The 14,683-nt window shown below is 45.2% G+C and overlaps 1 protein-coding gene across 1 annotated transcript in view; it reads right to left on the minus strand.

Moving 5' to 3' along the window:
* Positions 1-13,689, minus strand: part of LOC144141061 (retinol dehydrogenase 7-like) — a 31,485-nt gene extending 17,796 nt beyond the window's left edge. The window contains exons 1-2 of the mRNA XM_077672570.1: positions 13,083-13,689; positions 4,438-4,644 (exon numbers count right to left, since the gene is read on the minus strand). Of these exons, the coding sequence (XP_077528696.1) occupies positions 4,438-4,644; positions 13,083-13,287 (412 nt within the window). The 5' untranslated portion in view covers positions 13,288-13,689. The remainder of the gene's footprint in view (positions 1-4,437; positions 4,645-13,082) is intronic.
* Positions 13,690-14,683: the final 994 nt, after the last annotated feature.

Here is a 14,683-nt window from a genome sequence, read left to right on the forward strand (position 1 = left end):
AAGTCAAAAGTTTACAGTAGTGCATTGCCCGTTCTGTGAATGCATATTTTAGGAAACGCTTTAAAAACCGGTAATGCATGTCTTTAGGAATTACAATGGGTTGGACCGATGCGGGCTCAAATGGGGTGGGCGCTTTGGGGGCGGATTGAAACGGGAAAGGCGTCTCGGGAACGGAATGTTACAGAACGCGCTCAAACTGGAAGATCGCTTTCGCACACGGGACGGACTAAGAGGGAAGGGCGTTTAGGGAGTGGGTTCAAACGGTGCGGTTTCAAACGGGGATGGGTTGTTGGGGCATCTACTGGAACCTTTCGTTACCGTTCCACTTCTGGGAAAGCCGCCCGAAGGGCAAGGGGCAGACGCAAGCGTTCTTTTTTGTCTTTTCGGGTCAGAACATTACTTTCAACGCGTGTTTTATGTGCTATTGCAAAAATAAAGCGCCCCGATATTTTTAAATATGTGAACACGGGAAATACCGCCGACATAATGATGCGAGGCAGAGTGCCCCGCGAGCTGGGGACCGAACTGCACGCGCATAACCGTCAGCGTCTTCTTCATCATCCCTTCTTGATGATGATCCCAGTTCGGCACAACGCATCGGGCGTACTTTTGTAGCGAATGTATCAAATGTCTCCTAACAATATTGCTGTTTCGCCTCAAATATGCTAACATCCTCTATTTCATAAAAAATGTTGACAAGTATACGTTGTGTTTTCGGATTTACTCCTTTGGAAAAGTTTTTCGGGCGTAAAATTGTCTTTGTAGAATTGTACATTTGTCCAGGCGGCTGAATGTAGCGAGGGAGGGAGAGAGAGAGAGACAGGTAGACAGACAGACATACACATAGGCTATAAATATTCGTGTCTCATCCCCCCAAGAAAGAGCGTCGACATTGCAAATTTTTGAAGTTTATTTTTATGTGCACATTTTGAAGAATGTTTGTGATAAGTATGTTAGAGGTATATCGCAGTTGCCGTACTACTATTACATTTACAGCCCGGGGTTAGAGAGTTAAGTTGAGTTAGAATTCTGATTTGCGCTAATTTAAAGCAGACCCGTATTGAGAAACCAGGAGTATAAGCGTCTTAGCCACCATTGAAAAGTAGTGACGGATCTTTGTTTTTAGGAGTCCATAAACTTGGGTGAAATTCTGGCGTTAGAAAAAGGAGGCAAAAAAGCGAGCTACGGGGCATTCGGGCGGCAAATGGATAACTTACAGACAGATATTTTGGTTTTAGGCAACCCAAGTAAGATTATCGCTTTCAAACACGTAAGTTTTCCTAAACTCTTTTATGTTAATCCTACAGAGTTCTTATAGCGTGGTTAAAGAAATCCATGAATGAACAGCCGGATTCCAGGTCCCCCTTTTAAGCCACGTTGCCACGAGGTTGAATTAGAGGTATCGTATTCAGGATGCACAACATGTAGATATTACCCACTATCTCAACAAGCAGTATGATTTGTACTTCGGGAATTCATAGCAGCCTGATGACCCTACATATGGCACTGTTAATTACGCCTTTTCACGTATTAGACCAAACTGCTGACCTTAAGAAAATACCTCGCGGAGTGAACTGTAAAACAAAATCCCAAAACTCTTGTGAGTCAAAATACGCACCAGCCGTGTAGTTTCATAAATCCTGTGTGTAGCAAGTGCTCCAACATACCAAACAGCGGGACTAAGACTGCTTGAGGAGCGCAAAAGTGCAGTAAAGGAAACACTTGGCGCTTATTTTATTGGAGCTGTGTTTTCACACCGCAGATAGCTACCCTGTTCCCATGCTATCAAAAACAGTGCCTTGCCATTTTTCGACTTTGTAGCTGCAATTATTCTCATAGACGTATTCGTTTCTCCAGTTCACAGGGTAGAACAGTTTGCGATTTATTTACAAGACCAATTGAACACTTAGGACTGACGTGCTTTCCTTGCTTCTCCTGTGCCAGAGGGGCTTTAGGTATTCTGCCGTTTCACAAAAAGTTCTTGTGAAAGGCTCGGAGAATACTGTGATACTCTTACGATTTTTCCAAGCTTTTATGGAAAACTGAATTGAAGGGATATAACGTCGGAAAATTATTCGACATCGCTAACTGCAGGGACGGTGTTCGGTCATAAATGGCAGCTTCCTTCCTGGGAACTAGTGATGGTTTTAGGTGCATAGAAAACGTTTGCGTTTTCTCCGCAGTGTCTTACCATTGATTCAATTAAAAAAAAGAAACACTCGCACTCACAGGTGCACTTAAAAAAAAAGCAGTAGTACACCATTGAACTAAAATGTACGATGACAGCTAGAAATGATCCCTAATGATGCCGCATAAATTCACGACGATGTTCGCGAGAGAATAGATCTAACAGATGACATCCGACATTGACTCAAGGTATACACAAGGGATCTTTTGAAATGATTTGGCATTTGAATACAGCTCTCTCCCGGACTAATAAGCAGCGACTGCTCAAGGTAATTGCTTGAAACAAGCCTTTTATGAAGACAATGGGACTCTGTCTTTGTTGCGCGGCCATGTAGGTGCAAAAATGGTAGTCGGATATCTTGCTACGTGGTCGGACCTATTTGTTTCGCATCGCCTGACAACGGCCCGCTAACAAGCCCTAATAGAGCGGAAAACTGCTCTCGGTTTCCGCACATGTCATATTAGTATTACACCTCCTGCTGATGATAGAGAACCACCAGATTCGCAGCAACTGTGAGATAGGTGATCTTATTCTTTAAATGAATTAAGGGTAATAATAATGGGTAGTGGACGCTCAGTAAAGAGCTGCGGAGATTCCTATTGCTATTCTTATGAGAAGCGAAAGCGTGAAAGAGATAGACTTCCACTAGATGAACACAGCAACTGTGGAGGCAATTTTATTATCACATGCGTTTGTACACCTCATATTTTAAAAAGCGAGCCTTAGGCCGGGTTGTCCCATGTAGTGCGTCAACGGCACCGCGGCGCTCAAACCGGTGCTCAGCGTCATTTCGTATACCTGTTCTTGACTCTTGATGCTGCCCTTTAAAGGTTTCTTTAGGCACATACTATGAGGCGCGAGGGGAGCGCACTCCCCTTTTGTGTTTTACTTCCCGTCTACGAACTTCAGTTAAAGTTTAGTGTTCTTAGAACACTCTGTTCGGCGGAGGTTCCGTGCAGCGAAGTAGTGAACCATTTTACTCTCACCTCACCTACGTGTTCTTCATTCCTGCGTTCAGTGCGGAGTTTTTATTTTAATGACGCAAGCAAGTGCAATAAGAGTATCTTGTAAGTCTTCTATTGTTACAAGGCGATACTACGCAAGTTTTGTGATGCAGTTATTATGCTGCAGAACATTTTTGCTGCAGTGGCTTTTGCTGCAGACGTTATGACACTGGCTCTTCTTCGGGCTGTGGGGAACCCCACTCGACAAATTATGTGTGGGATTAAAAATGCCAGCCCTCCGGTACGTCTCACTCAAGCCTTACATACGGTTTGCTCGAAAATACTACTTTGATATGCCAACTTCCGACTTTAAAACAGGTGTAATTTGTATTTTTCGTACGTTTAAAATGTCTAAACCGTGATTCAACCCCAGTATCCGCGGAGGAGAGAGGTGTACAGCGGCCTACGTCGTGTTCGCGCTAGACATATTATATCCTCTGTCCCAGTATTTTGTGTTATTACGGCAATCATTCTGTCAGCCACATCAACCCTCAAAACAGAAGCAACCACGGGCGGCCATTTCGGGAAGAAACAAGAGCTTATTGTCCAGATTCCTTGAATTTCGTAGTAAAAGTGTAAAAAAAGTTTTCTAGCTGTTTATAATTTACATATAAGGCATATCTCGTGCTAGATAAACTGTCCGCATTGCTTTCTCAAGTATGTTTGAGGTAGACCATGTTGAAAAGGTCTGAGTATTTCAAACACACAAGAATTAGCTGTAATTTTATATATACTGCGATTAGCGAAGTGTTTTCGTACAGCAACTACTGCCATTGACCGACTTGGCACTCTCTTCCTATGTTCTGTGCCAGAAAGTGTAAACACTTTACGTTGTTACTGAAATACATGCGGGGTTTTCATTGAATATTTGCGCATTAAAGGTCATCTACAGGTAATCCACAAATAATAAAAGTTTAACTGTTGAACTGTTAGACTGTTACTGTTTTACTGTTGAACTTTATTTATACTGTTGAACAAGCGGGACCTTCGAACTTACTCTGTTGGGGCGCCTGTGAGACGGCATTACAACGCCTTATTTCTAACTATAATGAAAGACGAGTACGAATGCTTGTTTTTCTGACTGCTAGGCACTGACCTTCCTTCTATCTTTATTACTACATTTTTCTATGTTTATACCAGGTCGGCTTCATTCCCAATGAAAACGGTGTGACATAAACTACCGTAGGTGCAAGAGATAAGCAATGTACGTGCTTCCTTGCGTCAAGGAACGTATTTATATCTTACCTCGGTTGTCAAGTTGTTGCCTGACGGTTTCCAAGGCTTCATCGACTTGCTCCTGCTTAGTGACATCCATCTGCAAGGTCTTTATGTTTGAGAGGGACTTCAGCTCTTCAGCGCCATCGCAGTTCCTGTTGCGGAAGCCAGCGAACACCAAAAAGCCATTGTGCGCAAGGCGTTTGGCGAGTCCATGACCAAAGCCGGTGCTGCACCCTGCACGCAAAAAAAGGGATATGAAATGGCCCGCTTTGTGTCACCTCGACCAGTGCGATTACGTAACTGGGAACGCAAAAAATACAAATAACCTAACACTTTGTTTACTCAAATGCATAGGGGGTTTTATTTCTCATTATGGGGCATTTTTTTTTTATTTCTAGACCATCATTTGTTTATGAGAGCCCACCGCAAATAATTTGCTGCCTTCTTTAGTTTGGTCACACAATGTTGGCTGTGGCATCAGTTCCGTTGGGAGAGGCACTTCGGCATGGTGGAGTAAGTTGAGTCTACGGCGGGAGGAACGTGCTTGTGGAGCATGCGGCTACCGACAGGGCATAGAACAAACTTCACTGTGCAGGCTCGGCGTCTGCCTAAAAATGGGCCCTTTCTCTTGTCTCCGCCGTACTATGATTGCCCTCCTTTGCATACTCCATTTACCGCTGCTCGTTATTCTAGACCCAGGCGAGCCCTGGTGTCAGGCTGCTTCAGGAGTAGTTCACGGCTGGCAGGGATGGCGTACTTTGCCGGGCGCTTGATGAGCGTGGATGATTGCGGAGGACAACCACCTACAGAAAAAATATAAAATGATCCCAATAACGCTTCGCGTTAGGTAAAAAAGTCGTCGTGAGGCATGAATCAACGGGCTTACTTAGTTTACGAGGTGTCCTAATAACTTACTGTATTTCATTATACAGTGTTTTGTGGCCACATTTCAAAAAATTCTGCATTATGAAATTTTTAATTTGGTTATTAACTTGTGTAGCATGCCAGCTGCTAGTAATTTTGTTCATTTTGCATTTCGAGGTGCTAAACAGTTATGTGGTTTTTTTGGGGGGGGGGATTTTATAGCTTTACGAAAAATTAAACCCACTTTGTATCGGCGGGCTAAGTCCTGCACACGCCAGAAACAGATCCCAGGACAAAATCTTTACTCTATTCTCAAGAAAAAAGGCACAAAGACAGAACGCCAATCTGCTGTATTTAATTGTAAAGGGAAGCTTTAGGGTTATTACAGGTGGCGTCTGTAACGAGGAAACGCTGTGTGAAGTGAAAAAATTGGCAGCGTATCTGCTCCTTTCGTTGCAAATGCCGTCAAAAGACGACAGTCTTAATCGGCTTTTGCGAAGTAAATGCCTCCCTTCGCTTTCCCGCTCACCTCTCATGTCGTTCCTCTTGCGTCGCGCTCCTCCCAAGGTAAAGACGCCAAAGGTTCGCTTAAATCATTTTAAACTTCCCGCGTTCCTCTGCTCGAAACCGGGTGTCTCAATGCGAACGCTGCCGTACGGCAAAGACGCGCGTCAATCGAGGCGCCCTACTTCAACGTTTATAGTACCGCGTTTCCCTAGTCCACGTGCGTTCCCAGCAGAACGTGGAACCTATCTAGTGGAACCTTGCGTAACTGTTGCCAGGTGATTTCTTAAAATGGCGCCAGAAGCTATAGTGGCGCGGGTGACAGCAGGCGACGGTGGAGTGAATTCTTTTTCTGCAGTTGATGAAGTATTTAATTTCGCAAAAGTCAAGAATGTTTGATTTTTTTATAAGGGAACTCTGCAAATATCATTTATGTATTGATTCGTTGTCTCATGTTTGCGTAATATCTTGTTCTTCTTCAACAAAGTTGACAAGTATGAACATTACACCGGACATAGACGGGTAGATTTAGCTGTGACTATATAAGACTATTGCGCAGACATTGTTTTGCTTTGGCCGGGTGGCTGAATCTAGTCACAGACAGACAGACGGACAGACAGACACATACAGACAGACCAAAATTTCTGGGTTTAAGTAGCCCAAGAAAGACTATCGTCTTTAAAATGCAATGCCCGATCTCAACAGTACTAAAATTACCTCGGCGGTTCTATCTTTGGGTATCGACTTGGGGCTCCGTGTTCCTGTTATGTGTGCGAACAAATTGCCGAATGCAAATGCAATGCAAAAACCGAAACTTAACCGAAACTCTGCAATACCACCTTTTGGCACTTGAGGTTTCTTTTGTGCAACAATAGTCGCGGCGCAGCCGTAAAGACCGTTTCGCAGGCGAAACAAAGTCTAACCCGACCATTCACGAGCGGCAGACATGACCGGAATACCTCTACAGGACAGTCGTAAAGGCGTACAACGGTTGAGCGAGCGTTTCGTAAAGATATACAAAGGATATGCGATAGCGTAAACACCGAAATTATGCTCGTGGCCGCCCCGCAATCCACCGGACAGGCCGAAGGCGTGATGCCACCGTAAATTGTGGGATTTGCGCGCGGAAAGAAAACGAAATAAGGGACAAACTTAACGAAAGACCGAAAAGCAACGAGGGCAGAAGCTTGCGCGGCCGTGTTGTGTGCACTAAGTGTTTGAGCAGCGACATCGCTGTAGATAAATACCCGCGTACATTGGCGGGTTCAAATGACGCTCGACCGGGTATGTGCGTCGCATGGGAACGATGTCTTCATAGAAAATGGTGCTGAGCGCGGGAATAGCACCAGGAGCAAAAAAACAAAGCAGCCGCGTCGGCGGATTGCCTCGAAAGCGCGTCATCCCTATTTCATATTTGCCGCGCTTTCGAGGCGCTTTTTCAAAGAAAGTGCTACGAGTTGTGCCGCACCTCCGCCAGATGGCGCCACGGGTCCCGCGACCGAGAGAAGATGCAGTGAAACATCCCCCTCACGAGGGGCACGATCAAATGCAGAGCATTTCCGGGGGCGCACGACGTTAAGTAGTTTGCGTTACGTTAATGTTGGTGCACTTGTGGCAACTGCTGACGAGAGAGCGCTCGTCAGCAGTAATTTGAATGAGTCAACGATATAAGGCGCGTTCGTAGCGTACCAATCTGTGTCGGCTTTGTGGCGCAGTGGGTAGAGCACCATGTACATTGCGTTCCGCCCGCAGGGTCGAGGGATCGAAACCGGGCGCCGGATAGTCTTTTTTTTTATATAGCAGGGAGGGGTGCGGTGCGGACTACGGACGTCAACGCGGGTGACATCGTGAGTTACTGAAATGCTCTGCATTTAAAAAACATTCCGGTGGCCGCAGTTTCACCTGGGCCTCTCGCGTTATGAAGCCGGCGTCCATCGGATCGCTCCATTTCGACATGGTCAAAGCGGTTTGAAAAACTTACACAGCAATCGAAAAATCCGTCAGGAGAAAGCTTCGTGTTCAACCATCGTCGTCGTTTGACGGGGGGGGATCATGACTTTTCTTATGCTACCGCTTGTTTTTATTTCTCACCTAACTAAACGTGAACTTTTTTCATTTCCTGATGAACAGGGAACCCTGATGAACCCCCACTATAACATGACACGCCAAGGCTTTTTTTACGGAGCCAGTAAGAAACTGTTATCTGTTTATAGTTCTCGCCCTGACACATTGTTGCAGATTTGATTGTTTCTCTTGGGCTTTTAGAAAAACATTTTTTTTTAATTTTCAAGTTTCAGGGGTTTTACAAGCCGAAATCTTCATTTGAGCAACGAGGAGCCCGCGGACTGGAGTGCTTTTGAGTAATTTGGACCACCTGGGCACCTTGGACCAGCGGCGATATCTAGACAGACACACCGGCATTCTTGCATTTCTCCGCCACCAGAAAAAGAGCCACCACGGCCACGATCAAATCTGCGTCCTGGTATCAGCAGCACGAAGCTTATGCCACTGAGGCACTACGGCTGCGTCATTTGCTTAGGCTTAGTGGTGTCATTAGGTAAGAGGATATTTATGTCCCAATTTTTTTTTAATATTTTATACACACGGGACCTTGCAGCAGAGCCGATACAGGGTCCTTTCTTTTCCTTCGTCGCCGGAAGAACTTTAAAAGGCCCAGTGATTTGCAGCCCAGAGCAGCACTACGTTATTTTTTCGCAGCAGAAGATTCACTTTTTTGGATGGAAGGGAGGGAAGGAGTTGCCGTGCAAAGCTACACCTGAACTACCAGCCATGTCGTAGTAGAGTGTACCTGGTTAGGTTTGACGCCTTGGGGACTTTTAGCGTTCACCAAAATGTCAATACATGGGTCATTCAATTTTTTCGCCCACATCACGGCAAATGTGTCGAAGGATAGGGAGAACCCTTAACCTCAGCAGCACAATGCTTTTCCCACGTGTTCACCAAAGCGGGCATCGCAGCAGATACGTCCCCGTGTCTGTGCTTTCTTCCGTTTCATCTTTCTCTAAAGTCACCAGCCGATGCGTTTATGGCTGCAATTGAAATGAAGCAGGCAACTGGTCTTTAGAACAATTTCACGCAAGTTCGCGTGAACGATTGGCCGCCCAAAAGGAAGATAAGCCCTGTTTTAGTAAGTTGCCAAGGTATGTTTGTAGAGTAGCTATGCTTGGGTGGGTTGCTTTGTTTATAAGGACTTCATTGTTAAAGTAGTTTACATTTTGAAGGCAATTTATTTATTTATTTATTTATTCATACTGCAATCCCCATTACAGAGATTTTATCAGGGTGGTTACAGACATAATTTTTACAATGTTGGCACTCTAGAATGCATAAAACAAAACAAACAAAAAAAAATAGAACATCAAGATGTGAATAATCAGGTCAAATGTGCTGCAAACAACAATAAGGACGGCTCCATGACTTGGTTATTAGTTAGTTCATTCCACTGAGGCAATTCTAGGCATTCTAGGCAATATGTTTGCTAGATGGTTAGCAGCGTTCCCTTTTTGCTTCACGAGCCGTGCTAGAAACGTGGGTTGACAGGCACTTCGTTTTCGCTTCAAAAGTAGGTGTAATCAGCATGTTTTCGAAAAAAGAGAGGAGCAATACCTTATATTAAGCTAACATAAAGAGCAGCCTTGGCGGGACTCAAATATTTAAAATCGTGCCCATCCCAAGGTAAAATACCTTAAACTAACATTAGCGAATCACTCTTGTAAGGACCTTCATCGCGTGAAAGGGTTTCCTCCTTAGCTGCCAATTTTTAAGGGCGCAATTTGCGCAACTCACCTTGGTCGGTATTGCTATTCAACACATCAAAGCGGATTTTCGTCAGTGTTTATACTCAATTGAACAACCTACTCTTAAACGTTTGGATCGGTCGACAATATTTTTGTGATCCGAGAGCCACGCGACCAGAAGATCTATCTTTGCCCTGCATTATTCATTACCCCCGAGGAGTTAGGCTGTTTTCAAAGGCGAAACGGCAGCTCTCCAAGGTTTCTTTGGCGCCAGGTGCGCATGCTGGCACCCAGGCTGCCTGGAACATGATCGATGGTACGTCTCTGGGCGCGTATTGGCGTCTGCTGCTGCTAGGCAATGCTTGTCGGCAAGTTTGCTCTTTTTGGGCCGTGCACAAATAATGCGCGTAAGCAAGATTATTCCAAAAATAATGTCCGCCTCTACACTATATTTGGTTTTACGGGGTGGGAAATTCCACTGCTTATGAGATGAAGAGGGAGTGGTGCATAGAATTGTACTCGCGAAAACGTGTTCCTCAACGCAGAAAATAATATTGGTACCACCTTCATACATTCTCACACTCGCGTACGAATTGTGTGTATCATTTGGAACTCTTACACACCATGTCCTGTAAATTTACCAGGTTGCCTGGTTACCTGTTATGGGCTTGTTTTTACATGTGACCAGCGCTACACTGCTGAATAATCAGGCTGCTTTTATCTCGTTTTATGGTGCACGCCTTCATTTGGATATTCCTAAAATGAACAAGTAGTATTTCTATTTGCGTTTTAGCATGATGTCTTACCTATCCTGCTTTTGTGGCCCTGTGTTACATGTTACATAGTGCGAATTGAATTATGTAACAGTATGTATGTATATTTTGCGTTGCGACATTTACGCTTGTTTGCTGCTTGTTGACGGCAGCCAGAGCGCGGTCAAGCTGCTATAATGCAGTTTTTGCGGCCACCATCTTTTCCCCATTCTTCACCTGGTGTATTGCCTTGACGAAAAATAAACAATCTGAATCTGAACATTATTGCTGGCAGTGGCCGTTTATTGCCGTGAGTGCCATGTGACAATCATAATTAAGCAGAACAGTCATGTATACTTAGGCAGCATTTGGGGGCTAAGTCCTACTGTAATGGTACTTAAGGCAAGAACGCGAGTTATTTGACGTATATTTTTAAATAGGAAGTTAGCGGTCATGTATGGCTCTGACGCCTGTATTCCCCCGGCATGGATGGTCATTGGCCCTGTTTACACTGTACGCACTTTGCGTTCAGCGTAAGGAAATCAATGGGCAAGAACATGCCTTCTGCAAGACATGCGCCCATACTACTATCGTACGGGGCCCCCCGAGGCCCCTTCACGACAAGGGTCGTCACAAACAACCGAATTCACGAAGAAACCGCCGCTTTGCTGCAAATTCGTGATATGCGGCTGTGTAACATGGGATGTAAGGCTTATTTACAGGCCTAACTCCTCTACACCTGGCCACGCCATCATTTGCCTAAATGCAGCGCTTTGCCAGGCCATGCTATTTGTCTGCACAGGGCATTTTTGTTGCCGGGGGATGGCGTAGGACATTTACAGTGTGGTTGAAATCGTTTAAATTTTGACTTACGAAAAAAACAGCGCATACGTCGATGCCGCTACCCTTAAATATGTGTTGGTAAAAGGGAAAATATTTTCTCTAAGGCTGCACTCAAAAGTAGACATGGAAACATACCCTCGTGCAGAGCCTTCTGGGGTAGTGGAGGGCAGGTTTACGAAAAGTTGGTAGTGAAGGAAAATAGAATAGCTGAAGCCGGCTAAGAAAAACAAAATTCCACTTTGCCCTAAGCCGTCAACATATACAGTGTACTTGGCGTGTGACACCGACTTTCTCTGTCTGCAGCGCTTGGTCGCGGAGGGAGAACAGCCTCAGAAAATCCAACGACACTTCGCTTGCCAAGCCTTGGACCCCCAATGTAATGTCGGATTTGCTTTGGCGTATTTTCCAGTTTGTGCTGGCGGCATGGCCAGTTCTAAATATCGGCCTGTGACTGAATTGTATACTCTATAATTGTACACGATTAGATTGCACCCCTTGGTTGTACATCCGACTGCCTCTGAACTCACGAGCGTTCCCTACGGGACACAGACACTCAAATTTGTTGGCGCCGCATATTCCGTCCAAATCATACTAAACTCAACATTGAGTAGTGTATGTGACCGTAGTTCAGTTTTGTAACCGTATACTATACTATAAGGCACAAAACCTTTGCAGGTTTTCCATTATTCTCGTGTCATTACATATTTACGCAGAAAATGCTGTCACAACAGTGCATATATATCATAGGGACAAAATTATATTAAAAACAAAGCATTGAAAATAGCTGTTCTACAAAAATCAACCAAAAAAAACTCTTTAAGGCGCTGAAAATAACCATAAGATTGTGCTTGCGGGAAGTATTGGAAGATGAAAAATTTAGCCGGAATTTTTCCCAAATATGTATTGCTCGATTGGCATTTTTTGATGTGCTGCACCATAACGGTAATGTCAAGCGCCCTCCCCCTACTTGCTGTTTTTCCCTCCATGTCTTGGTTCCTACAAATCGGCAACAGCCCCTAAATTTGTTTCTCCTCAGAGTGAACACTCAAGCTTTACTATCAAATTGAGTCGTACCTTTCAAAAGCAATTGGACCGCATACGAAGAGGCCAGAACACTAACTTAAAAATGTTAGCACAATTAAATTGTGTTAGAATTACTTCTTTTAGTGGCAAAATGCAGGTAATTGGCGATGCGCGCACCGCAAAGTTCCAGCCAGGCTTTAGCCCTACAACTAGTAATGATGCAGGTGTCGATTGTTTTTCTGCACAACCTGACTCTCTCGATGTAGGGGCCATTTTGAAGTAATAAAAAAGGATGGTAAATTAAGTATTAACCAGTCGCAGTCCCCGCACACCCCGTACTTATATCACGTTATCACGTTCCATTATGCAACAGTGAGAGGCATCAATGAAATATGCAAGGCGGGCATTCTGGGGAACCATTACAAAACATGAGATTCAAAACTGGACGCTGTTGACTTCAAAGATACTCGCAGCGGCCGCTTTTCAGAGGGATGCGAAAAGCAAAAGCGCATTTATTTCGAGGTTTTGGCGCGTGTAAACGTTGCCAGTCGGTCAAAGTAATCTGAAGTCCTCCAGTACTGCCCACCTCACACGATCGGTGTAGCTGCAGCGCCTCAAGCAGAATAATTTGACTTGAAAGATGCACTTAAAACTGCCATTCCTAATACGAAAAGGATCACCGTCGCACCACTGTCGCAAGAAAAGCATAATATCTTTGGAACTTATATAGGCTGAAGCTCCAACATTAACTTTTATGAACCCTAAACTGGTGGCTTGAGTTGGTGAGCACAAGAAAAAATCCTCCGTCTTCACTCGCGACGCGGGGCTGTGCGTCCGACCTCACTGCAAAATATCTTTTGAGGTTTTCGCCTAACGTTAATAAGTTTACCTAGGTAGAAACATTATGAGGCTGTCAACGTCATCTTACCTGTAATCAGCACAGCTTTTCCATCACCCCGAACTGTGGTGACGAATGCTTGCTTCCAGACGAACCGAGAAAGCCAGTAAGAAAGCACCATGGTAACACATGCCCACCCGGTAAAGGCGGCGACTGGGTGCAACGGAACGAGGTACGACCACAGGTACCAGAAAAGGGACACAAAAACGCCTAACAAAATCCATGAAGTCCGCATTTTGGATCCCCTTATGAGGTATTCTTTTCACAGCACATCCGGGAAGACACTGGTAGACAAAACAGACTTCTTTTGCCGTTCGATGGTGACAGTTGAGCGCAGAGCTTATCACCAGACGTCCCAGACGTTCTTTGGCAGTCCTTGAACCTCCTTCAGTATTTCAATTCCGATTTTGACTCGTAACCTGCCCGTTGCACCAGACAAAAACGCGCCAAAAAACATCAGCCACCTCCCATATCGGTGACGCGCATTACGCAACCAGAACAGATGCTGATACTGCGGCGACTGACGAGGCTGTAGCAGTCTGTCCGCCCCTCTCGTCGAGAACATAAACGCACTACACTCCTGGCCAAAGAAAATCCCCTGGAGTGGAGGTAAAAAACAGCACGTGCACTTGTGCGCAACGTGTGTGGAGAAACGCTTCGCTAACCTTGGACGAAGAGGAAATTCAGAAGGAGAGGCGAGACGAAATATGGATACCGGAAGATGCGGCCGTTCGGACAGGCAACCACGTGCATTCGAGGTCAGCGAAGCCAGCGGCTATCGGCGTCGGACGTAATGGCCTCCTTCAGTGTCGCGCGCGCGGCCCGTACGCTGCTTCCATGCACAAGTACGTATTTGGTAGCCGTGCGCGTTCGGTTATTCCAAATAGCGCTATTATGCGGTATTATTACGCGGCAGGTAATAACTGAGATAAGAACACGGCAGAAACGCTCTGTCAGCGCTGTACGGCCGCTTCAGATTAGCTTTAGGAGGCGTGGGATTGGGCCTTGAAAGTATGTATGAATATTCACAGGTGCTTCAAAGTAATCTATTTTAGAACGAAGCTTGCTAAACCTCACTGACGGCGTCAAAAAGTGCAAACGCAGCGCAGTAAAGTCAAATTTACACAGTGGGTTTCCCAAAATAATGTTGAGATAAGGAAAAGCACATAAGGCATTAAAAAAAATTGGCCTCGTATCTGCACCGTTCATTCCAAATGTCAACTAAAGATGATAGTCGTTCGTCGACATTTGCGAAGTACACACCTCCGTTTGATTTCCCGCTCACCTCTCATGCTGTACCTTTCCGGTCACTCTCCTCCCAAGGTAAACACGCTAGAGGTTTGCTCAAGTGAGTTTAAATTGACCACGTTCCACTGCTACAGGCAAGGTTCCTCGATACCAGTGCTGCAGTACGGTGAAGACGCGCGTGAATCGAGGCGCCCTACTTTAGCGTTTATAGAACCACGTTGCCTTATTCCACGTGCGTTGCTAGCAGAACATGAAACCTCTCTAGTGGAACATTTCGTGACTGTTGCTGCTTGACTTCTTAAAATGCTGCCAGAAGCTGCAGTGGGCGGGCGATAGCAGGCGACGGAGCGATTTTTTTTTTCTGCAGTGGATGTGGTATTTCA

Source organism: Haemaphysalis longicornis, unplaced genomic scaffold (genome assembly GCF_048455015.1).
Source record: "Haemaphysalis longicornis isolate Haplotype H1 unplaced genomic scaffold, Haemaphysalis longicornis Haplotype H1 scaffold_6, whole genome shotgun sequence".
Lineage (NCBI taxonomy): Eukaryota > Metazoa > Arthropoda > Arachnida > Ixodida > Ixodidae > Haemaphysalis > Haemaphysalis longicornis.